General features: G+C 31.1%; 1 protein-coding gene across 5 annotated transcripts in view; it reads right to left on the bottom strand.

Annotated features, from left to right (window-relative positions):
* Atf7ip (activating transcription factor 7 interacting protein) overlaps positions 1-27,648 on the bottom strand; it is a 106,277-nt gene that overhangs the window by 17,348 nt on the left and 61,281 nt on the right. For all 5 annotated transcript variants that reach the window (XM_076854141.1, XM_076854142.1, XM_076854144.1 and 2 more), the window contains 8 exons: positions 27,504-27,641; positions 20,265-20,330; positions 16,914-16,987; positions 16,151-16,239; positions 11,395-12,033; positions 6,493-6,557; positions 2,397-2,475; positions 88-243 (listed from right to left, as the gene is read on the bottom strand). In XM_076854141.1, the coding sequence (XP_076710256.1) occupies positions 88-243; positions 2,397-2,475; positions 6,493-6,557; positions 11,395-12,033; positions 16,151-16,239; positions 16,914-16,987; positions 20,265-20,330; positions 27,504-27,641 (1,306 nt within the window). The remainder of the gene's footprint in view (positions 1-87; positions 244-2,396; positions 2,476-6,492; positions 6,558-11,394; positions 12,034-16,150; positions 16,240-16,913; positions 16,988-20,264; positions 20,331-27,503; positions 27,642-27,648) is intronic.

Here is a 27,648-nt window from a genome sequence, read left to right as displayed (position 1 = left end):
CTATGTAATCTTTCATATCTCAATTCCATGGTCATACTTCTCTATAGGCAAAACTACAGGTTCTGCTCAGTGATTCAGCAAATTTACCTGTAGGTAGTAAGTGTATTGTTGTTTGAGATGGTCCACTTGTTGGCACCCCTGATGCCTGAAGAGGTGGTGCTGGTTGTATGGGTTGCAATGGTCGAGACATAGGCTGAGAAGAACCCATGGCTGACACAGGAGTGTGATTTAGCTTTTTGGGGTCTGTTAATTAAAAATGACACGTTAGGAATAATGATAGAAAAATTAGAAAATACATAACTTTCCTTTATTGATGAGTTTTAATTTTCATTTTCCATTGGAATGTCACGTTTACCCACTTCTCCAAGAACGACTCCCCCCCCCCCTTTTTTTGGTACCAAGGATTGAACTCAGGGGTACTCAACCACTGAGCCACATTCCCAGCCCTATTTTTTTTTTTTTTTAAATCAGAAACAGGGTCTCAGTGAGTTCCTTAGTGACTCACTTTTGCTGAAGCTTTGAACTTGTGATCCTCCTGTCTTAGCCTCCTGAGCTGCTGGGATTACAAGCATGCTCCACTGGGCCCGGCGACTTCTTTATTTTTTAATTATGTGTATTTTTGAGGATTTGAAAGCCAAGTCAGGAGCTATTTAAATAATTCACTATTGCTTCTGAAAGCAATTCTACCTCACATTTTTAAGAAGTTGGTTTGTTTTATTATTTTAGTGGAAGTATCTTCTGGATTCAATAGTTATCATGTCAACCAGAATAATTTCATTGCAAGAATACTTATCTATGTACATACATACCTGTATCAAGGAAATTTTCCTAAACAAATACTATAAAGTGATGGGTTTGTCAGTATGACTTTGAATTCCAATTGCTCAAGGTTGTTTAGGTTCTTCTGTTTGTCAATACAAATGGAGGCTTATCATCACTATCCGGTCTTTAAAATAAAATACGTACACAATATCTAGTTTCCAAAAAAGGTCTCAATATCCTAGAAAATAAATGTCTGCACCTCAGACAAGTTTCTTAAGAATAGGAATCCACTATATAATGTAATATGAGGAGTACAAGCTAAAAGCCTTTCTATATAAAATGATCCTTGTCTATCCTGACTCTAAATAAAATTTAAGGCTTTAGCAACTGATACTTTAATGTTACAGGAGAATAATGTATTTTAGAATGGGGGAATTCAAGACATACCTAAAGGCAGAACAATGCAAAGGGACCCCAGGAAGCAATGGATGTTAGAAAGTGAAATGCAAGAGCACTAAAACAAACTTTGCTTATTTTATATTTTAATCTATAATCAGCCCTACCTGTATCATCTCAAAATAGCCTACATTTATTTTTGTCCTCTACAGATTCATTATAGTCAAATCTGTCCATTAAAAAAAAAAAAAGTGAAAGCAATACAGATAATTTGAAACTCTAACAAAAAGATTGTACTGGTATGCAGTCAACCATGATGAAAGAATGGTTTTATTTCAATTTCAACTGTTCTTCAGTTTTATAAGAAAAAGTAACTTTGTTGTCATATACTCAACTGTATAGCTATTTAATTTTACTTCTCTAAAACCAAGTAAAGTATCTTATTCCCTAAAATATGACTCAGGTTTTTTTAAAAGTTTCACTTCTTTAAGGTAATAATAATTAACTTAGCATCTGATCTTACTAGATTTTCCACATGCATTCAAATCACCAGAGTTTTACAGAAATATCTGTGAACCAAATTATTTTCTACAAGTTTGAGAAATACTTTTATATCATGAATTAAAATTTATATTCTAAGTTAGCTAAGTAAAGACTTAAAGAAGTTTACGTTAAGGAAAAGACCCATTAATTCAGCATTTCCCAAGCTTTTTTAACCATGAATCATTTTATTTATAGAACATCTATTAACACTTCAAAAAAATAACAGGAAATATGCTTTAATATATATCCAATTTAGTTCCTAAATATCATAAGTCATTATAATATTATAATTATTAAGGATTTTGGATGTGAATGTGGCTTGTCCTAAGTCCAATGAATTCTTTCAACTCTAAAATGAGTATGACTAGGTTATTGCAAGGATCAAGTGAAATAACAGATACAAATACAGAGGTGCTAATAAATTAAATACACTGCTAGATGTTATTTTCCTCTAGGCCTTGTTCATATTCATTCAAAATTTGATTTCTAATTTTTAACTCAATTTTTAAAACTCTCATTCTCAAAGGGATACAAATACACCAAACATAATGTTGGAGAGATATGTCTTCACAGAATATTAGTGTAACAGGAGGAAAAAATAGAGATATGTCTTCATAGAATATTAGTATAACAGGAGGAAAAAATATATAACAGGAGGAAAAAGGCATTCTTCACTAATATTACTATTGAAGTACCTTGTAAAGCTCCAGTCTCTTCATCATCCATTGTGAGATCAATGACACCACTTGAATCATTGCCAGTGGCTTTTCCACTCTGAAAAATAAAACTGCATTTCTCAAAGGAAACTGGCAGGTATATAGGAAAAATGTAGTAATAATGAAGAGAAAGAGTGATAAGGAGTTGTCTGGTTCAATATGGGTCCTTAAATGGCTTTACCTCAAGAAAAACAGTTTGTCATAGATATGTCCCAGTGTAGTCATGAGTTAAACTCTTACCATATAATTTACAAAAAAAATTCCAGAAGTTTTTTTAAAAAATGAAGCTGTCCACTGCAGAGACCTTTAAAGTAATTAAATGCTTTAAGTACTAAGTATTAAATTAAATATTAAAGTATTAAGTATTAAATATAAACCATTTTCTGACATCCAAAATGATCAATTCTACTGCAAATCACCAATTATTAATTTAACAAAACACCAAAGCCAATTATTAAAAGCATCAAGTTACAGAAAGAATCTAATTGAAATCTGTTTTCCCCTCTAAAAAACAGAAATTGTAACTCTAATCATGTAATATCTATCCATGCCATTACAGTCTTTCTATAAACTACCTGAGAACATGATTGCATGGTATTGTGCACAGCTGTATGCCCTTTTTAGTATCATGCTTTCAGAGAAGAAACTCAATTTTTTAAAAATAAATCAATCACTTAATGCTTAATATAAACCTACAATGTAAGGTTTATATTAAATAAGGGTTCAAAAAAATGGATACCTTGAAAAATCTATGTGCATTATAGTTTTTGATCTTGTCATGAATTTCAAAGTCAATGATTCTATTTTCATTTTCAAAAGAAAAAATTCAAAGAACCAGACTAGAAATAATTTAAAAATTTTCTTTCCCCTTTTCAATAGTGGAAGACTTTCTAAGTTGTATCTATGTTAATGAGATATGTATGTATATGTATGTATGTTGTGATATATATATACACACACACACATACATGTACATATACTACAATATACATACTTTACACAAATATCATATATGCATGAATGAATCTATTGATATATATATACACATACTCCCCGCACATCGACACACATATCCACATATGTTCCTTAAGGAACAAATTATAAAACACCTGCAATTCAAGCTTATTGTATTCTAGAGGTGAAGACAATTTGAATACAAGATTATATTATCTAGTGGATTAAAAGAGAAACTAAAGACTTTGGACTAAGGCAGGATCAAAGACTCTCTTCTAATTCTTTCATTATCCTTTTAAACTGGAAAAAAAAAAAGAGGTATGATATGGTATGTTATGCCATTTTGACCAATTTGACAAAGGTCGACCTATTGTCCAAAATCATTAGAAATTATAATTAAGACCGAAACAAACAAACAAAAAAATCCACCTTTAAAAATCATATGACAGTGACCAAAAAAAATGGAGGGTAGGACAACATAGATAGTTACTGAGTCAGGATTCTTAACCCCTCTTTTAAAAAACCAAAACATATAGTACAAAGTCAATAGAGGAATGAAGATAAAAAACTTAAATAAAGCAGGAAAGAAGGTACAAATGGAAAACTTAAAAACAAACAGCAAAATAGGAGACTTAAGCATAAATATATCCATATTTACATTAAGTATAAACGGACTAAATAATCCTATCAAAATGCAGACACTGTCAGAAGGGTTAACACAGCAAGGAACCAGAAAATAACTAATTTTTTGTCTTGTAGGAATTCACTTTAAAATATAAAGATACAAATGAGTCAATATGTAAAAGGCTGATAAAAAAATAACAAGCATATAGTAAGCACAAAAATACTGCTGTGCCTATTAATATGAAGTAGAAAACTTTATAATGATAAAAGGGACAATGTTTCAGGAAGGTATAACATGATTATATATTATACATTATAGAAAACCATATAGTTTTAATAGAGCATCAAAACGTATGAAGCAAAACTGACAAAATTACAAGGAAAAAAGAAACACTCATAGTCATGTTGGAGACTAATATACCACTCTTGGTAAAAGAGGGGAGAAAAAAACATTACACCAAAACAAAGTAATCCAGTAAACATATAGAAAATCCAAAGTACATTATCAACCACACTATTTTATAGATATTTATAGAACTATACCACTATACCCAACAGCAAAATACATACTCTTTTGAAGTGTAATGATACATTCACCAATATATACCATGCACTGGGCTTTATAACACAGTCTAATATACTCAGGTACTGAAATCATACAGAGGATATTTTCTAAACACAACAACACTGAATGAGAAATCAGCCAAAAGATACTTTCAAAATCTCCAAATACCATGGAATTAAAAAACAGGCTAAGCAACCTAGGATCCAAAAAGAAATAACAAGAAAATAAATGATATGAAATTGGGACATTATAAAAATTTATGGAATACAGCTAAAGAAGTGCTCAGAGAAAATCTTACATCATTAAAATCTTCTATAGGATAAGAAGAAAAAAAGATCTATAATTAATGATCTAAGTTATCAAACTATATTTTTTTACTGCTCACAATATGACTGATAAATATGCACTACAGAGAGTTTGCTGGCTAGATTCTCTTTCTGAGAAATACAACTGGTAATTCTTTCTATAGTTATTAAACATTTATTTCTAATATTTATAGTCTCTACTTACATTTATTAGCATATTTAAATCTATGAAGTAATAACATTAGTTCCATTTTATAGGTGAAATATCTAAAAAAGACACCATGTTTATATCTATCCTTACATTACTGAACCTTCTAGTTTGAAGCCATCAAATATTGATTTTATCAATTATTTTTACCACTCAGAACTAAAAAGTTAGCTAATAATGTGTCAGTCTTATAAGGTCAACACTTAAAAAAAATTGAGAGCACAGATATTGGCTTTTTTTAAAAATTCTGGTAATAAATACAAAATAAAGAACATATCTGAAAGACTAGAGAGCAGGGCACTTTAGCAATTATGAAGAAAGAACTAACACAAAAGATCTAGTTGCTTACCAACTGTACGTCTCTCTAAAGAAACCTACAACCATAACTGAAGCTTGGTCAGCTACCAGGAATGTGGCCCTTGGAAAGTCATGTTAATGATTAATAATTTTCTAATAATACTCTCTCATTTTCTATACTACATGTCTTCTAGAAAGTATTTATTAACCATTATGAATTTATTAACACCTCATGCAATTTGACAACACTTTGATCTTCAAAATCAAAGATTGCTAAAGTTCATAAGAAATAAAATCTTTTTAAAGTTTTTATTTGATCTGTGAACACTTGTGCATATTTAACTTGAGTCAAAAATTCTTCATTTTAAAGGAGGATACTCATAATTAAAGATCACTATAACCTTGTTTTAAAATTCTTATAATATACTTGTGCCTGATACTCAAGACTAGGAATAATATGACTTTCTTGAAATGATTAAAAGGAAGAAAATAAACAACTTCATGACTATCAACAACCTATGACAATCTATCAACAACCTAATAACTCCACTATAAATTCATTACACCTAAAGTAATATAGAAGAATTGGGAACAACACTATTAATACAAGAAAGAAGTAGTTACTCCACTGCTGAGAAATTAAGATTTAACATGGAAAAGAGCTATCCGAAAGACAAGAGACTTTCTTTCCCCAAAAGATTACTTTAAGGAAATCACAATGGTGGTGAAACGGGATTGAGTGGGGAAGAGTAGTACAGGTTGAGGATAAGTCGGCTAAGATCCTCTCAAAAAGAAGAGCCTAGAATAATACATGTGGTGCAGACTGAATATTTACAGCATATAAAGGCAAATAAACTTGACTTTCAAATGTATAATCCAACCAGATACAGATTAATATTATAGATTATTATTAATTAATATTATTATTATTTCTTAGAGAATTGCTAAGCAAAGAAACTCAACTCTTTATTAAACGTTACAGAAAAACTGTGAAAAAAATATTTAAACATTTGAAAAAACCAGACTTAAGATTAGTTTTCTTTATATCAGAGAACATTGATGGAAATTCCACTCTCCTGTGAAATTAGAATTTTACTTTGAAGTAGAAGGAAAAAATCTTACCTGTGATGTGCTATCGGCAGCTTTTTTATTAACAGAAGCATCTACTGTTTTGTTGGTTTGGTTTTCTGAGAAGTTAAGAAAAAAAAAAGAATTTTAAAAAATATCTATGATATGCAAAGTTTACATTGCTTTAAATACAATAATTCATGAAATTTTCTCCAACTATTTTTTGTAAACATGCCACATAAATAGATTATTTGAGAGATCAGTGATACAGTATTTTTTCAGAAAGGGAAAAATTCATAATACATATTTTTAAAAAAGACATCTACTTGTTGACCACTGACCCATCAATTTATTTATTTATTTATTTTTAATTTTTAATATTTATTTTTTAGTTTTCGGCGGACACAACATCCCTGTTTGTATATGGTGCTGAGGATCGAACCCGGGCCGCACACATGCCAGGCAAGCACGCCACCGCTTCAGCCACATCCCCAGCCCAACCCACCAATTTAAACTTTATCCTAAGGAATACCTTGGAAAAAGATATACATGACTTAAATGTTCAAACATGAGGAATATGTTAAAATATAGTTCATACTATTGTCTTATGGAGGAAAAACTTTTATGACATGTCAAAAATACTAAAAATAAATTCAATAGAGTAAGTTTAAGTGATTACACCTACATATTTCTCAGTTCTATAACAGATTACTTTTCAGTTATTTGTTTTTCAACTAGCTTATATGGAGTTTTGGTGGAAAAAAAATGTTGTGTATGAAAATTACTTACAAAACAACAATAAAAAATAAACCAAGTAAGTTTTTGCCTTAATTTCTGAAGGGGGTGGAAGAAGGTATTAAATTTTATCATATTTGCTCATAAAAAGAGGGTAAGAAGTAAAACAAAGCCCTTATAATTTTTTCCTACCCTATCTAAATTATTTAACTTATTTTTATAGAAAGAATATATTAATATGGTACTTATTGTTAAAAACAATTTAATATGAATGAGTATCTGTTTTAGACTGTGAAGTTTCTGAAAGACTAATTTTAGGTTATAAAACTAATTTTAGGTTACTCATCCTACATGCCTGAATATTAAGATATGCTGGTAACATTATCAAAACATTAATTTGTTAATATACTATGTTAAAATATGTTCAGTTGGAATTGAAATGCACTTCCATTTTCAAAACAAAATAAAAGGTAACTTTACAAAAATTTTAAATGAGTGAATTTCATTTTCTGTTATAATTCATATAAAAATTCCTCAAGGTTCAGATTGCTTTAAAAAATGTTACATACAAACACTTTTTTAAAACAATAACTATGGTTCATTACCCAGACTGATTATCTCTTGGACTTCACTGTTTTAGGGCAATAAGTTAATTATTCACAGAATTACAATAATATTCCTTATTCTACATTTTCAATTAATATTCCCCACCCCTTTATTACTGACTTTCCCCCTTGACCTTTAATGTATCACTTTACAGTTTCACTGTATCTTTTTTACTTTTTTCCCACTACAATATCTTTCTTAGATGACCTCTGAAAGTAAAAAGTTTTAAATCAATTTATCAATCAACAAAACTGGTCAGGGTTTGAAATAAAATTGTAGCTTAAAATCCTTTCATATTTTAAGAGCTGGGGTTGTGGTTCAGTGGCAGAGCATTTGCCTAGCATGTGTGAGGCACTGAGTTTGATCCTTAGTACCACATTTAAAAAATAAATAAAACCCTTTCAATATTTATCTTAAAAAATATTTCATGTAACCTTCGGTCACTTTTAACCAACATTGCATTTTTACCACAGTCATAAAAGTACTTTACAAAGGTGTATACTGGCAGTATTCCCTGAGTAAGTCTATATAATTGTTGTATGAACACAAATAGAAGGCAAAATCTTCAAACATTTAACTCGGTCCTGGAAGAAACTAAAAAAATTAGAGTTGAAAAAGTGATTGTCTTTTATTTTATTTAAACTCTAGTTTTCTTATACTCTTAGAATAAGAAATGTTTATTTAGTAAAATCTGAAAATTATAAATGAATTCTATATTATTAGATAATTCTCCAAATCAACTTTCTTTAATGTCCATAGCTTATTAAATGGCACTAATATGTAACAGTCTTAGAAACCAAAGTCATCTCGGAGTGTAACATTTCTTACCATCGAATCTTTTATCAATAAATGCCTGACAATTCTAACTTGAATAGCTTTTAAATCTTTTTGTTTTTTAATAACACATCTTTCACATCTAGTTCACTGCAAGAGCCTCCAAATTGATTTTCCTACTAATTCTATTATTATCCCCTCTAAACCATTCTCCACATGTCATACCATGCTATAAAAACCCTTGAACTTCATTTTCCCCATTAGTCTGTTCATTATCTCATAGTTTTCCAGATCTCCCATGTTCTCTCATGTCTTCTCAAAGAAAATGGAGTTAAAATACACTCATTACATTCATAATTAAATACATATTTAATGGCCAGGTTCCCTCTAGACTGTAAGTTTGGTGAGAAGAGGGATTATTTTGTATATTTCTGTGTATCTGCAGGGCCTTGGAACAATACAGACATCTAGCATTTCATGGATGAATGAAAATTAACTTTAATTTGAGCCCTAAGTTTCCAGATAGCTCCTAATGGACTTTACTATAAACAGAAAATACTGACTTTAAATCCATAAGGGTATAATAAAGTATAATGAGATATATACAAATGTATACATAATAATATAGCATATGTTTTTATCAGGCAAGTAAATAATATCTACATAAGTAAGGGACTTACAAAGTTTCAATTATAAAACCTAACTGATTTATCACAATAAGGATATAAAGCTTGGACTTGATTTTTATATTTAGCAAAAAATTGCTATTAGGCTTCAGTGTCAGTTTCGGGAAGCCCAAATGATTACTTTAATGTGATTTCTGGCACCTCTGAAATTAGGGAGGCATGATCAAAAAACACATCGTCTTACAGGTTTGGTTTTTTTTTTGGTGTTGCTAGGGACCAAACCAAACACTTGTGAATGCTATGTGAACACTTTTCTACTGAGATACACCCCCCAGTCATCTTACAGGATCATTTTCTAACTAACATTATGAAAATAACATAAAGTTGGGACTCACGTTTATTTATTGTTAATATCTAGCAATTCATTTTATTTCTAGTTAAACAGAACTTGAAATAAAAATCTCCTTAATAGAGTTTATACACAAAGTGTACATAAGAAAATACATGTGCTAAAATATAAAAATTTATGTTTAAGTATAAATGTACATTAATCTCAAAAGTATGATGGACTAATGACATAAAAACTATAAATTTCATATGCAAAAAATTAACACAAGTAAAATAAATCAGAAACAGACACATTACTCCTAATAGAGTATATCAGCTATATAATTTTGGCATATACCCTTTTTGTCTACCAAATGTTCATAAAATTTTGAGAGAACAGAATAATAAATATAATTCTGATACTATAGAAGTGTTTAGGTTCCAAACATAGCTTTAGCAAAGTACTTTTCTAAGTTTTTTTTTTTTTTCTTACTGGCCATGATCTTCCAGGAAAAGTTCTATATTAAGAAAAATATCTCATCTAGTGACCATGAATCAATAACTTCAACTTTGCCTCAAAATTTCATAAAGAAGATAAATTCTAAAATTATATAAATAATGTTCATCATAAATTATACATTACATTAAAAATACTAAAAATTTTTAACCCAAAATTTGAGGTCTCCTGACCTCAACTGAAAGTAAGCATCTTTTTTAATCTCACAAACATAGGTGTCTACTTGTTGATGTCTACTCATTCTTGCTTATCTTTCCAAAAGTAGTGGGGATAAATGTAAAGTCAGAAATGAAAAGCAAGTCTGAGAATGCATACCAAATGTATGCTTTCTAGAAACAAAGATACAGAGTTTTGCAAAAAGAAAAAAAATACAGGTACCATCAAGTTCTCCTTTTTTTGCAATATTTCTAAGTAAACTACAAATGTAATTATGTGTCTTATGGAAAACGAAAAACAAAAAGGAATCGAACATTATGTAGTATATATGGAGAAGGAAGAACCTATTTTTAAATTGTTCAAATTTGGATACTGTGAGTGATAAAATGCACAAAGACTTTTCCCAAATGGGCAGGGATACATTTTTTATTGTTCTATCCCAAGCAGATGTCAATAAGATACTAACAAAAGTATTATAAAAGCATTTCACAGTGCTTGTTACAAAGCCTAAATTAAAAACTTACTAAAATTACTAAAATACAAATTCTAACTTCTTATTCAAAATAACCCCATTCTCAGACTGGGGAGAAAAAGGAAAGGAAGGAAGGAAAGAAGTTCAATAAAGGACACCAAAACACAGATAGACCAAAACACAGATAGGAGATATTATTTCTGATAGTTTTAACCAATAAATTAGGGTAGTATGCATTCTATCTCTTTAAACGTTAGTTGTTTTTATGTGTTGGGAATGTTGTACTCTCCTAGTCAGTTTGAGATACTATAGACTATCTATGATTTATCTCAAAATGACTAGAAGAGTACAACATTCCCAACAGATAAAAACAACTAACGTTTAGAGAGAGAGAATGCATACTACCCTAATTCATCATACACTGTGTACATGTATCAAACTATCACACTGTATTTCATAAAAATGAACAAATATTGTACCTCAATAAAAATAACCCCCTCCCAACACCCACTTTTATAACATCATTTCTCCTGGAGGTAGCTAGTAAATTACTAAAAACAATCTCAGCGAAATTCTATTTAATCTGCTCTTCTAACAATGTTATCTGGGTTTTTTTTTTTTTTTTTTTTGGTATTTAAGTTTTGGTAAAAATGTTACCAATTAACAACAACAAAAAAAAGTTTAGTCATCTAAAGGCTATTAACATTCTTACATTTCTTTTACTAAACAACAGAGTGACTTACCAATCCTTGGGGTGGTAGTGCTGTTTTGTTCTGCAGAAGATGACGTACTAAAAGCAGAAATTGGAATTTTCATCTGTATAGGACCACGATTATTTGATGGACTATAGAGTCCTGATGGGCCTACTGTAGGTAAAGAAGTCCTTGTGGCTTGTACGATAGAGTGTGCTGTGGGAACAGCCTGTACAGCAAGTGTTGTTCCTAATGGTGCAGCACTGGCAGGAGAGTTCCTTTGAATACTAGGACTGGGCACAGAGGGACCATTGTTTGGTTTAGTGGGATTTGGCAAGGATGGCAAGGATACTGGATTTTTGGTAAGACCACTCACTGTAGGTGGGCTTTGCACAGAAATGAATTCAACGTTGCCGGATGGTTGGTTGGTCACTAAAGTCCCTGGATGGCTCTGTAGAAGCTGAGGCTGGGAGGATACTGCAACAGGTACATGCAAAATCACTGGCAAAGGTTGTATAGAGATTGTAGGTTGAGGATTTCCATTAGGCACCTGAGTAGTAGCAACTACTGTAGCTGTATTGGGTGCAGGAAGAACTGATGCTGCTGTCAGAGAACCTGAGGTCACTGGAGTCTGCAGCTTAGGTTGACTACTGACAACTGCTGGAGGAGTGACAAGATTGGTTGAAGACACTACAGAAAGAAAACAGAAGTATTAGTTTAAATAGCCATCTTAATTTATCAGCTACAAATTCAATACATTGTATGGCATGGAGTAAAGTCTTTCACAGTAAAAAATTATCTAGATTTCAATTCTGGAAATTCTTAAAATTAACTTTTTGAAATATTTTATATATATAATTAGTATATTATAAAAAACAACATGTAATATTCATAGAGGACTCAGTATCAAAACATTTATTTAAATGTAGTGTCAACACTCCAACATAGACATAGGCAACAGCTTTCTCATTAAGCCTCCTAAAGCTCAGGAAATAATTCTAGGAGTTAATAAGTGGGATGGCATTGAATTTAAAAGTTTTGGAAAAAAAGGAAAAAAAAATGTGAAAAGAGAACCTACAAAATGGGAGAAAATCTGCTAGCTATTCATCTGACAGAGGATTAATATCCAAAATATATTAAGAACTCAAAAAACTTAAAACACCAAAAAAGCCCAAATAACCCAATTAATAAATGGAAAAATGAACTAAAAAGACATCTCTCAAAAGAAAAAATACAAATAGCCAACAAATATATTAAAAAATTTCAACATTATTAGAAACTAGGGAAGTATGAATTAAAACTACACGGAGATTTTATCTCACTCCAGTCAAAATGTCAACCATCAAGAATATAAACAATAATGAATGCTAGAGAGGATGTAGAGAAAAAAGAACATTTTTACAGTGTTGATAAGACTGTAAATTAGTACAACCTATGGAAATCAGTATGGAGGCTCCTCAAAAGACTAGGAATGCAATTACCATATGACCGAGCTATACCACTCCTTAGTATTTTATCCTGAAGAATTGAAGTCATCAAACTACAGTGATACATTTTTATAGCAGCAAAATTCATAATAGCCAAAGTATGGAACCAACTTAGGTGTTCATCAATAGAAGAATCAATAAAGAAAATATTGTTAAGTATAGACGATGAAATTTACTCAGCCATAAAGAAAAACAAAATTATGTCATTTGCAGAAAAATGGATGGAACTTGAGAGCATTATGTTAAGCAAAATGAGCCAAACTCAGAAGGTCAAGGTTCACTTCAGGGTACCTAACTAGAAAAACAACTAAAGAACCCTGAAAATGAAGTAAAAATATACAGATATTTTTGAAACTACACTAAAAATATTAAAAATGCCTTATAACAGCAGCAATACAAAAAAATAAATAGGAAACCTAGAAAGAACCATGACCATTAATAAGTAACAGGTAAACTTGGTCCATATTTTATAATTTGAATCATGTAAATTCCCTAGGAAAGAAACACATGAGAGGAGAATCCCTCTACTGGCACTCTACTGAGATTAATTGATACAGAAAATAGCACTGAGTGGAGAATGTAGTGAATTAAGAAACAGTAGAGAAAATCTGGTCATTAGAGATTATAGTAATTTTGGTACTTGTTTTTAATCTAATTGGAACAGGTTTGAAGTACATAACTAAATGTATTTCTCATCAGTTTCTAGTTTTCCAAAATCACAGGTACACTAGAGCAATAATTCTCAAGAGTATGGTCCAGGGGGACATGAGGTTTCTGAGATTGTTTAAGGAATTTTGCAATGTCAAAACTCTTGTCATAATAAAAATGAAACATTGAGTTTTTCACTTTATGGACATTTGTACTGATAAAACAAAAGATGGTGAATAGAAATGCTGATGCCTTTCTAGTTTTCCCTTATATGTTAGAGAAATGTTCCAAGATTCCCAGTAACAAACCCTATATATACCATGTCTTCTCGCATACAATCATATGTTACGTAACAACAGAGATATATTCTGAGAAACATATCCTTAGGTGATTTCACTGCTGTGTAAGTGTACTTACAGAAACCTAGATGTTAGTTCAATTATTCAACATGGTCCTTAGATGCAAATCATGAGACATAGCAAACATGAATTATATGAGTCTACTACTAGCATAACACAGAATATTGTTTTACAGTAAACTATTTAAAAAAAGAAATGTACTCTAAAATAACAACAAAAGGTATAGCACAAAAAATACATAAACCAATAACAGTTATTTATTATCATTACCAAGTATTATATATTATATGCAATTCTATGCGCTATATACTTTTATACAACTTATAGTATTGTTGGTTTGTTTACACTAGTATCACCATAAACTCAGGAATAATAAGTAATGTTGAAATGGTAATAAAAATTATTGAACTCCATTATAATCTTATGGAACAACTATCTTATGCAGTCCAGCATTGATAAAATGTTTTTAGATCATTCATAACTAAAATATTCCTATGATATAGTTTCATTTATAAATTAGGTATAGTAAGAGATTCACAACAGTCAAATAAAAAAACAGACACTACAGTAAAAATTAGAAATTATTCTTGGAACTTAATATTTATAGATCATAGATACCAGAAAACCATGGTAAATAAAACCATGGATCAGGAAAACCACTACATAAAAATCAAAGTAATAGTGTTACCAAAATGCCACTATATTTTTCATTATTAAATGTTTACAGTAAAAAAAGAAGAGGAAAAAAAGTCAGTTTTACTTAGGTATATCCATAATAGTGAAAATTATTTTATTATATTCAATCCTTGAACTAGAGTTCTTAATGTTTTGTGTGAAAAAAGAATAGTACACATAAAATAATACTGCTGCAGGCCAAAATGGAATGCATGACTCAAGAAAAAATACTTGGGTAATCGAGAAGTAGGCTAAATTAGCGGTCCTTTTCATGTAAAACCATTTTTACTTGAAAGAATAACTCAGAAACAAAAAATAGTAAGTTAGAAGAGTTCATTAACATGTTTCTGATTCCAGTATGTACCAACCTTAAAGAAAACTTCTTTTTTTGACACTGTCAAGTAGTAGTTATCTAAAAGAGCCAACCCTATCTGCATGCATAAATATATAACAAAGTATACCATAATTATGCATAATTATACTGCACCAATAAATAATTTTTTTAAAAGGGCCAGCCTTTTCTATCTTCATATTTGTATGAGCTGAATATCCTCCATATACATCAGCCAAATCAACATACTGAAACAGATTATAAGCAGATGTAGACATAAGAATCCAGATATCTTCAGCTGGCTTAATATGTTAAGCAAAATATTAAAATGAAAGGCAATAATACTCTTTGACTGTTAAAATTTATTTTCACTAAAAAAAATCCTCAATGAATAAATAGCTTTAAGAAGGTTTTAATTTCAAAATGAGATTATCAAGTGAACAAAAGTTCTTTGGAGTTCTTAGAAATTTTTTAAGCTTACAAAGGGATGTAGAGACCAGAAAGTTTGGAATGTACTTCATTAGAAATGTATATATCTATATTTTTATGTATATTTATTTATTATCTTTAATTTTCAGTAATATTTTGTACTTAGACCAATGTCACCAGTTTTCTAGTTCATTTCAACCTCAAAAGAATGTAAGAATAAGCCAAACTCAGAATGTCAGGGTCATATGTTTTTTCTCAAATATGGAAGCTAAATAGGAAAAAGGAAAATAAAGGTAGGGGATGGGGATCTCTTGAAAATCAAGAGGAGATGCGCAGAAGAAAGGGACCAGAATCCAAAATATGGAACCAGCCTAGGTATCCAACAATGGATGAATGGGTAAGAAAAAATGTATATATATATATATATATACACAATGAAGTTGAATACAGCCATAAAGAAAAATGAAATTATGTTATTTGCAGGAAAATGGATGGAACTAGAGGCCATTATGTTAAGCAAAATGTTCTCTCTCATGTGTGAAAGCTAGAGAGGAAAAAGGAAAAGAGAGGTGGGAGGCAAGATAATTTCATGAAAATTCCATGAAAATCAAAAGGAGATCACCAGAAGAAAGGGATCAGAGTGTAAGGGGTAGGAAGGGAGGAGGAAGCGCTAGGAGTGATAATGGCCAAATTATATTGTTATATTGTGTGAGTGTATGAAAATGTAACAATAAATCTCATCAGTAGGCACAACTATAATACACAAATAAAAAATGTGGAAAGAGAAAAACAAAGTTTATAAATGAGAAAAAAAATCTAAGAAAAGAGAACCAAAGACTTTAATTTGTAAGAAAATGTTTTTGGTGTTAAAATGTTACCTGTATTTACAGGAGTTTGAAAGGTTGATGGTGTACTCTCGCTTACATTTCTTTTGGACTCCAGCATCTGTCTCACTGTGCCTGCATTTCTGTGAAATTTATAAAAACATACAAATAGTCAATGGATATACCATTCTAGGGGAAACCATTTGATGCATAGAAAAAAAGCATTGGTCAGTTAGGGAAAAACGTGTGCCTAGATTTGGGATTTGCAACCTAAACCACAAGCAAACACACCCAGGTACAGTTGGCATGTGTACTTCTAAATACTGGGGTCTGTGTATTAGAGAAGAATCTTTCTCTTATATTCTAATATCATCAATACTTAACCTGAAGACTAAATGTAAGTTCTAATAAACACACACACACACACATACAAGTATATGTAGAGAGACAGAGAGACAGACACATTACGCTATCTCACCCCTGATCAAAGCATTTCTCAATTACTTGAGAATACTACTAATGGCATGTGGTTAAAGAAATATATAGTGACATGTGTACATGTATAAATGTACAACTATAATAAACCAATAAAAATGTGCAATGAAAAAAAGTGTGCAGTGATAAAAGAAAGTCTTCTAGCAAAAGTTATATCTCCAGATGAACAATGTAACAAAGCAGGAAAAAGAAAATATTATTATTCAACATTTATCTCTACATAAATACATATGCTTACATTCAAATATTTTTCTACCAAATAAAGAAAATCAGAACCTTGCTCTGTTATTTAAAAACTAGATAAATAGACTATAGTTCTCACCTGTAGGGTATGTTATTATTGCTATTGACATCACTTGCAGACTTTCCTGGTGATACAGGTGGGTTTGGTGGATTCTGGGGGGAAAATACCAAAGCAAAAATAAGACTAGAAATAAAGAAAATATCTTTAAAAATAAGATTTCTTAAATGCTTTCTCAACATATGACCTGTTTCTTGTATAATGTGGGAAACATGACTAGTTGAGACAAGAATTTGGATTTTGGTGTTGCCACTGATTTCCTAATTCTTAATCAAATCTTTTCCTTCATTAAAGACAACTGCTTATCATTTGAAAGACTAATATAATAATTCCTATACCTTGGTGTTCTTGTGACAATTATATAAAACATAAAAATGTGAAAATGGTCCATACAGGCATCACATCAGAACCAGAAATTCAATAAAATGGTGTCCAAGTTCTCAAAAATCAAAAATTTCCAAATCAAATTTATTTTTAAAATTTCATTTTAAATACTACTTGTCAGTACAAAATTTCAATAATTTCATAAAAAGTTGACACAATCCTAAACTGCAGTAAAAACTATTTCAGACTCTTCCTCCGCAAACCAAGGAATATACAAATGGAATCTGAATACTTACATATGGATTACAATTATTTAGGCCTCCATCATTACTGATACTATATCATCATTTACTTCTTAAAATGAGAATAATAAATAACTTCACTCAAACTAAATGGAGTATAAAAATAACATATTAAACTAAAGGTAACTAAGTTCTGAGAATACATACAGACTATGCCATTAAGCACTCTTCACAACAACAAATACATTTTACTATTTTGTGTATGTTAAAGAGTAATTTTAACCGACAAGTATAGTATTGCATTAGGTTTGTGTAGAAGGCAAAAGAATTAATACAATCTTCTATAAAGGTACTTAAATTTGGCTGTGAAGATAAATACACATGAAACAAATAGAAAAGAAAATTAAAAAACAGATTAATACCAAAGGAATTTTTTTTTTTTAATTAAAGTTCTGGGAGAAAAGAATGCATCTTCAAACAGGTCTTTGAATAATTACTATATTCCCAAAAGATAAAGGAAAAAAATGTTAAGGGAAAACAGGAAAAAGAGCAAAAGCACAGAATAAACAACTGGTTTAGAATGTGGAAAGGGGTCATATTGTGGAGTTGTGGGATTAGCAAGATGATAGAATAAAAATCCCCAGGCCCTCCTTCCTTAATGGAGACAATGACTTCACAAGATCAGAATGCCTTTGTGAGAATTCTAGAAATGAGCAGACACATTAAAGCACCCTAGGCAAATACAAGGTCAAAAGGAGGTAAATTGAAAAGAGTAACGAAGTATACTGCACTTACCTACTACATCCCATCAACCTCCCACATAGCACAGCACAGCACAATCAAGGCTTCTCCATCAAGAAGGAAGGAGAAGGGTGGAACTTACATCCAACTAATTGACAGGATGCTTAAGGAACATGTTTTTATTTAGCCCATGCAGAGACCTGACTTGGAATGCAGAGTGTGGCTGTGGTAAAATTGCTGCCCTGGTACCTCAAAGACTATTGGCAAGAACCTCAGCTTGCCTATGGCCTGAAAGAGGTTACATTAATGCAGACAGATAGTAAATGCTTTAAATGCAAATGGATAAAACACCTTAAATCAAAAGACATCATAAAATACAGATTTTATCCAACCATATGCTGTCTACAGAAGACTCACTTTAAACCTAAGGACATATACAAGGATGAAAGTGAAAACAGAGGAAACAATTATTTTGTGCAACTGGTAATGAAAATAGGGTGGTTGAACTTAACACTTTAAGTCAGCACTGTCAAAACAGGTAACAAAAGTCATTATATAATGATAAAAGGGTCAATTCATCAGGTAAAACAATCATTTAAGTATATATGCTCCTAACATCAGAGGCCCCAAATAACATCAAACACTGAAAGAACTGAAAGTAGATGGCCACATAGTAATAGTGGAAATTTTAATAATGTATATAACATCTAAACAAAAAACTAATAAGGTAATAGGACTTAATATACTAGTGAACAACTGGACCTAATGAACACATACAGAACACTCTATCTTACAACAACAGAAAACACATTCTTCTTAAATGCACACGGAACATTCTTAAGAACATGTTAAAAGTCACAAAACAAGTCTAAACAAACTTAAGAAGAATGAAATCATGCTAAAAATCTATTCTGGTCACAATGGAATAAAACCTGTCATCAACAGCAGAAGGCCAATAGGAAAGTCACAAATACATGTAAATTAAACACATTCTTTGAAAACCCAATAGGTAAAAGAAGAAATCATGATGAAGTAAAAATATCTTGAGACAAGTGAAAACATAACAGAACAAAGTTTATGAAGTGAAAGCAGGGAAGGGAACAGCAGTAAATACAAGAAGTATCTCAGATTTAAAAAAAAGAAAAAAACCAACCTAACACTTCAAAGAATTGGAAGAACAATAATTAGAAGCAGGAAATAAAGAATGAAGATTAAGTAGAATTAAATGAAATGTGCGGAAGTATATGAAATAGAGAATAGAAAAAGTCAATCAAAATAAGAGTTGGGTTTTTTAAAATAAAGATCAAAAGAACTAGCCAGGCAAGGTGGCATTCACCTGTAATTCCAGTGGCTTGGGAGGCTGAGGCAGGAGGACAGAGAGTTCAAAGCCAGCCTCAGCAAAAAATGAGGCACGAAGCAACTCAATGAAACCCTGTCTCTAAATAAAAATATAAAAAATAGGACTGGGGATGTGGCTCAGTGGTCAGGTGACCCTGAGTTCAATCCCTGGTACCCCCCCACCAAAAGTGAATAATAAAGAAAATGGAATAATAAATAAATGATAATAAATAAAACAACAAAAAGTAAAAGCCAGACTATAGTGGACAAATACTATGCTAATGATGTTTAGACTTAACTGTCTACTCAAAAAAATATTCAAAGTGTTTATGGCAACAAAATGACTCAATATTTTACAATAATAATATAACAGATGACTACAAGGGGAAGATAAGAAGAGTTACTAGAGGAAGTGGAATACTAAAATACTTCAGGGAAAATGATAAAAAACTAAAGCAAGAATGTTAAAAAAAGGCAAAGTAATTTTAACAATAGAAAATACAGCTTTAAGAATGCTATATCATCGGACAAATTAACATAAAATTTGACATATAACAATATTGAAAGAGTTTATTAGTATTAGAGCTTCAGCTTCAGAAATAACATAATGTATAGCTTAAAAACAAATTTAATACTGGTAGAAAAGAAAAAGTTTCATCCCAACTCAGCATTTCCTGAGATTACCACTTGGAGCTAAGCAGTATTTATGCAAGAATGAAACTCTTACTTCTTGTCTTTTCTTAAGATCTTCTTTGGCTGCTCCAAAGCGTTTGGTTAACCTGGCTATCTTGGCCTGAAAGAAAACAAAAATAAAAAGAAATCAAGTGGCAATATGCCATAAAAAAGAACCCATGCATATACAACAATAACAACAAAAAAACAAAACCCACAGATAACAGGAACTTCAATAAGACAGTTAAGAGCAAAGTAAAGCAAGCTGATTGTAAAATACATACTTGAAAAATATAGATAATTATATGAAAACTAGTGAACCCTGAACCAGATGCAAATACTCTTCATTAGAAGATTAATTGGTTTACTCTCAGAACTAGGGGTGTTTGTTCACACACCAGTATGTTTCCAAACAGGAAACCTTGTGCTTTGTGTTATTTTTCAACACAGTTGCAACCATATGCAATTTACTTACTGAGAATGACATTCTGGGCATATATGTGAGTCATAAAAGATCCCTTGCCAAAACTACTTGGATATATGTACAGTGTACTGAATCACATGCTCTTTTCCACTGGGTAGGTTGAAGGTTTCTCAATGTTCTGTCATTATCAAATACACTAATAATTTCATTCTCACTTCAGACTATTTCTTTAGAACATACAAAAGTGGAATTGGGGGGGGGGGGGCTAGAATATGTTCTTAAGAATTTTGTCTAAATGTTTTTTAGAAAGGCTTTATTAATTGATACTTTCAATAGCAGTTTAGATGAGGGCTCATATTTGCTCTTGGAAACAATTTACATTCTATTAATGTTTAAAAATCTGATGATGTTACCTTGTTAGTATTAACATTAATTATTGTTTGTTCTGCTTATAAAACTGCCTTATTACATAGTTTTCCCAAATATATATCAAAAAGAAATATGGGGGGGGGGGGGCAGGGCATGAAACAGAAAAAGAAAGAAAGGGAGGAAGGAAGGGAGCATGAGAGGAAGGAAGGAAGATGGGTGGGTAGGCTGGTTGATCAGTTATATCACCACATGAATATTTGGGAGTAATTCCTTTCAGCCTTTCACTAAGACATAGATGTGGTATTCATTTGTATCTGTTTTTGCTGTTGCTGCTAATGCTGGCATTTTATACTCAAGACATTTTCAAGAATATTAAAATTAACTTCTAGGATCATGAGGGCTGTATAAGAATTTTTTTTATCCAATATAAAGGCATTCATATCATTAAACAGTGCTATTTACTTTGAAGGTTTCTTTCAAAAAGTAGTCACTTATAAAGGAAATCTCAAATCTTATAGTCTACAAGTAAGGTCTAGACAATTAATTATCCCTGACTCTCAAAGGTGTCTCTCTTCAGGACTTATTTATGAATATTATTAAAGCTAGGAACATGCTGTCTGATTTCATATCCTTAATGTGGATTTGCCTTTCTAAATATTTCTTAAAATATTTTAAGTAATTTTTTCTAAGCATATATGTTGGAAGGTATTTACCCCAACTTATGCAAAATAGCTTTCATTTTTTTTCTTTAGTCAGATTATCTGAGTGGACATTCCATAAACTATAGTATGTAAACTATTATTATTCTATTTTTACTAAAACATGAAAGCAAATCATTTATATATGTCATATAGATGGAAAAAGTGTAGAAACACATGCCAAAGTTAAAAGTGGTTACCTCTATAAGCCACAAATGGAAGAAAGTGGGGGAGAAGGTAAAGAGAAAGTAAACAGAGAAAGACTTTGTTTCCATATATGTAATATGTACTCAAATTCTTAAATGTATCTGTATCTGTAGTATTCAAATTATTTAAAAAATTATTAGAAAATATTATTGGTAGTAGAGTGAAAAAAAATCAAAATATAGACACTGATTTACTGTCTTCTGACAACATAAAAAGGAAATTAAAGGGCAGACGTTTGTTATTATATAGAAAACTGAACAATTCCTTTTTATTATTATTATAATTCAAAATATCTGACAATGTGTCTAAGACTAGGGTATCTATTTTGGCAAGTACTCTGTGAAACTTTCAAAATGTATAAAAATTCATATTTGTAAATTTAGCAAAGTAATATTCTATTATTATGTACTTTATGTTTTTTTGGGGGGGATCCTCAATATGTAGCCCAGGCTGTTATCAATCTCCTGGGTGGGCTCTAGTGATCCTCCTGCTTAAGCTCCTAAGTAGCTGGGACTATAAGTATGTACTACTGCACCCAGCATATTATAGTCTTTGGTTATTAATTCTATTTCATTTTTTCTTGAATTCTTTCTTAGGTATACATATACTTTTTGTGTAATGAAACAATGGTAGTTGTTTAAATATAGGGCACATCCACTGCTGGGAGTCACATAAATGGTAATTTCCTTGCATATTTTACCAAGCAACCTTTTAGAAAACAACTGTCTAAAAAGAGTTAATTGTGCAAATATTAATATATTAATTATATTAATAATTAATATAAATATATTAATTATATTAATAATTAATATAAATATATTAATTATATTAATAATTAATATAATTAATATTAATAACTAATATTATTAGTTTGGCCTAATAATAAAACACAATACTTTTTAAAAAGCTAGTGAACAAACAGACATGTTATCTATTATTCAAAATTGTCCCCTGCATTAATTAGGCCACCTAGGTTCACTTCGTTGATCAGGGAAGGGATCAAAAGTAATAGTAAAGTAGCTATTTTCAGTTAAAACTACTTAAAATGATATTTTTCTAAGCCATAACCAATGAAATATTAACAGCTTTTCCATTTCCCTAAGAAACCAGGTTGAAATTTTGAATTTGTATGCTGATTTGCAAAGAACCAAGCACTGCTAGCTATCTATGAACTTGGTGTATCACAACTGACTCATGTTTTCTTTTACTGTTTTCTTCAACAGAATCTTGAATATTTTTTTAGGTTTATTTTTAAATACTTTCATGAAATAACTACTATATGTGAAACCTTTTCCTCATATTTTTTAATCAGTTATTACTAATGTATAGGAAAACTATGTTGACCTTATATCAAGTAGTTTCTAAATTTCCTTCGTCATCCAATAGTTTACCAAGTTAATTCCACCAGGTTCCTATTTTAACCAAGTTACTTATTTCTTTTTCCTATCTCATTGCATTGCCCAAAGACTTCCAATAAAGCTCTAAACAGTAACATATGTTACCAATCCTTTTCTCATTCTCAATGTAAGTGAAAATGTTTCCAATGATCCACTATTAATATGTGATAATAACTTTTTGAAAGAGGGTGGGGGAAAAGGTTAAGAGCTCTTGGATATAAGGGGAAATATAAAAAACCATACATATGCCCAAAGTAGGATGCAGAGTTCAGAGGAGGTCTGAAAGGATTCTAAGCTTTCACCTTTGTCTGGCCTTTAGATTGAAAATAAATTGATAGTAAAATTTCAGGCATGTTCAAAAAAGCAAGTTATTAATGGTTCCACTAAGCACTGAAGGGTAACTGTCAAAATACCACCTGACCCCTAAGATAATGAAATACAGACTTCAGTGGCCATATACAACTAATACATATTTTCTAAGCAGTTGGAAAGTTAGTTTCAACAAGTTAATAAACAAACAGTAACCCACAATAATAAATAAAACAAAACCTAAGGAGGAGGAAAAATTTTGATTTCCAGAGTTGCTAATATTATGTGTGTGTGTGTGTGTGTGTGTGTGTGTGTGTGTACATATGTATCTCCATATAATGGGAAATCATTTAGTCATAAAAAGGGATAAAACACTAATGTATACTGCAACATTATATTAGGAAAACATTATCCTAAGTGAAAGAAGACAGATACAAAGGTCACATACTATATGATTCTCTCATATAAAATATACAAAATAGATATATCAATAGAGACAGAAAACAGATTAGTGCTTAGGGGCAGAAAGCAGATTAGGGGCAGGGGAAATGAGAAGTACCTGTTTAATGGACACAAAGTTTTGTTGTAAGATGACAAAATGATTTGGACCTAGAGATGAATACGATGATGTGAATATACTATATCCCAATGATTGTACACTTTGAAATAGGGGTTTTATCATATGAATTTTAATTCTATAAAAAAGCTTAATATTATGAAAACACAGAAAGAGATGACAACTAAATTTAGCTTGTTAACATTTAATAAAATAACATGTTGAGGGCAGATCATTAAGGGTGATTGAATAAGGGAAATCATGAAGTGGAGTTTGCTTTTTGGTACTGGGGATTGAACCCATGGGTGCTTTCCCACTGAGCTACATCCCAGCCCATTTTATTTTATTTTATTTTAAATTTTAAGACAGGGTCTCACTAAGTTGCACAGGGCCTCCCTAAGTTGCTGAAGCTAGTCTGGGATTTGCGATCCTCCTACCTCAGCCTCCAGAGTTGCTGGGATTCAGCTGTTTGCCATCATACTCAGCAAAAACTATGAAATTGAAAACTTGAAATAAAAATTCTATGGACATTAACATTCCCAGGACAGTAAAGCAATGGGTGAGTATTAAGAAAATTGGATCAAAAACTATGAGATTGAGATTAAAAATCAAATGAATACTACATTGAGTGGTACAAAATTGAGGAAAATGATGACACCAAAAAATGAAGAAAGCAGTATTTTAGAAAGACTAGCATAATGTTTTGGAAGTACCAGCCAAAACTCAAAAACTAATAATCAATCAAGGAATTTACTACTTATGGTCTAATAGAAAATGACAATTTACTAAAGGAAAAACCAAATAAAACCTCTATTTTCACTTGCTTTTAGTTAACTTTAAAAATTGTGAATTTTGGTGGTCACACAGCAATACATTATTTGTCTCCTGCTGGCTTGGGTGTAGGTGACACCTCTGAAGTTATCCAGTAGGTTAAAAATATTGCTTTTTGCTATCTCCCCTATTCTCCAGCAAAAGATGCTTTTTGTATCTTAATGATCAACTACAAGGTTAGCCATTCCTGGGAAAGGTACTAAAAAGACATGAATCCTAAAACTTAACTAATCAGTAAATTTACTCTAGATTTACAGAACCAAGAATATCTAATGGTCTTCAGATAACATCAAAATATGGGCCAATGAACTGTTAATCTTGTTTAATTAAAAGTGGAATAATGTGGGCTGGGGCTGTATGTAGCTCAGTGGCAGAGCACTTGTGAGGCACTGGGATCAATCCTCAGCACCACATAAAAATAAACAAAATAAAGACATGCTGTCCACCTACAACTACAAAATATTTTTTTTTTAAGTAGAATAATGTTTAGCTTGGAGGAAAAATAATGTTTGTTCCCCTGTCCCAAATTATAGTGACTAGCCTAGGAGATAAAGGTGGATTACTATCCCAAGGATGTTCTGGCAGAAAAACAATGAAAAAAAACACGCTGAATGACAGAGATATTGATTGAGCCTGGATGTAGGACTCAATGCATATAAGTCTTCTGCCCATTATCCTTTGCTCCTTCTTTCCCTTCCTATGGAAAGTCTATCAAGAACTTAGGGACACAAAGCACTATGATAACAATAGCCCTTCTACCTTATTCCTTGTATTATTCCCTTGAATAAAACTGATTTCTTTCCTACTAACTCTCATCTTTTGAATGTTGAGTAGCCACACCTAAATATAGTAACAGAGACACAGATCTTTTAGGAAATAAAAACTGGAAATTTGGCAATTCAATGTATATGTAAAATGACAAAGAGGAGTTGGCTTCCAAGAACTGAAGGACTGCCAATAAGAACCATAATGGGAAGATGTTCCTTCAAACTTTTTCTAAGAATTAAAAAACTGTCACCAAGAAGAACAATGAGAAAGGGAATGCATTTGTGGAGAAAATGGTTTGGTGTTGGAAATATTCAGAGTCTGAGGCTACAAAAAAAACACTGAAGTGCAAAAAAACATTAAGAGATTTGGACTTGCATCTTAAATGAACAAGAAATTAATTAAAAACTAAGGTTTGAAAAATACAAAATAACTGCAACCAGGGGACTTCTGAGAAACAAAGAATTATTTTAAATCTTCACACATTTTCAGTTTTAATTCAAAATTCTCAACAAGCAAAATGGAGTTTAGACCATACTATTTCTATAGAAAAACCTGATAAAGGTAAAAAACCAGGACTATTGCTCTAAATGATCCATTACAAAATTATCACAAAGACTTCATTACTAGTTAATAATAAAGATTATTACTACTAAAGTCTTACACAAAACAAACAAAAAATCCAGTATGAAACCAAGGAAATAACTTTTAGCCTAGAAGCTATAACACTTCTAAATTTTACTCATATTTAGCTGCAACCATGAGACTTCTGATGATTTTTAACTGAAAAAGAGATTTAACTTTCAGGGATCACTTCTCCCTCATTTGTAAGATAAGGCCCTGTGGTTTACAAATCAAAATTCTTTAGATTATGCTCACACTTAAATAGGATAATAGAAACCATATTTTTACTTATGACAGAATGAATATACTGATTAAATTTTCTAATTTCTTAGCTTTGGAATGATACAAACTACTATAGCATTTCACTATGTATTCATTTCACTTACCAGAAGCCAAAAGTAGTAATTATTAATTATTAATGGATATAGATTAGTAAACTAATACATTAAAACATAAGATCCACACAGAACATAGAAAGAATACTCTACAAATAATTAGTATACATTATGCATGCTAGATGCTAGCCTTTCCTCAATGACAAAAAAATTAAAAGTTAAAAAAAAAGTTAGATAATTTTTGAGTCTCTGAGTTAAACTATGGTTTAACTAAAGGAACTCCCCCTACGTTTAAAGTCTGAACCTCTAGAAACTCAGGGTCACTGCAGAGAAAATTAGTTAAGATAAAGTCTAACTGAAGTGGGGAGGACCCCTATTTAATACAACTGGTGTCTTTAAAAAGAGAGAAATTTGGACAAACATACAGAAATGTATGTTTACCATGAAAAGATATAGCCAGAGACTGAGGTAATGCCACTACAAGACAAGCAACATTACAGACTGTTAGCAAGCCAACAAAAACCAGAGGAAAGGACTTCTATCCTCCAGAATAGAATGTTACACATTACATGTGAGGTTATACATTACCGTTGATAAAGTCACCCAATTTATGGTACTGTTTTCACAGAAGCCCTAGCAAAGTAATACAGACTACTTTTATTTCTTATATTTAGAATTTAAAAGAACAAATGTAAGTTGAGTAAAATAGTCAACTTCAAATATATATTTCAGAAGACAAATTATAAAAATGATGATATAATTAAAGTCAGCATACAAACCTGGAGTTCAGTAAGAACTGTTTTATGCCTTTTGTTACATTCAATCTTTTCTACTCGTGTCTTGAGTTCTGCCAAAGTCTTATCAAATACAGCACACTGTAATGCACACAATTTTTCTTCCAGCAACCATTGTATCACCTAAAGA

The sequence above is a fragment of the Callospermophilus lateralis genome, chromosome 4 (assembly GCF_048772815.1).
Source record: "Callospermophilus lateralis isolate mCalLat2 chromosome 4, mCalLat2.hap1, whole genome shotgun sequence".
Lineage (NCBI taxonomy): Eukaryota > Metazoa > Chordata > Mammalia > Rodentia > Sciuridae > Callospermophilus > Callospermophilus lateralis.
This window is presented reverse-complemented; position numbering and strand designations above follow the sequence as displayed.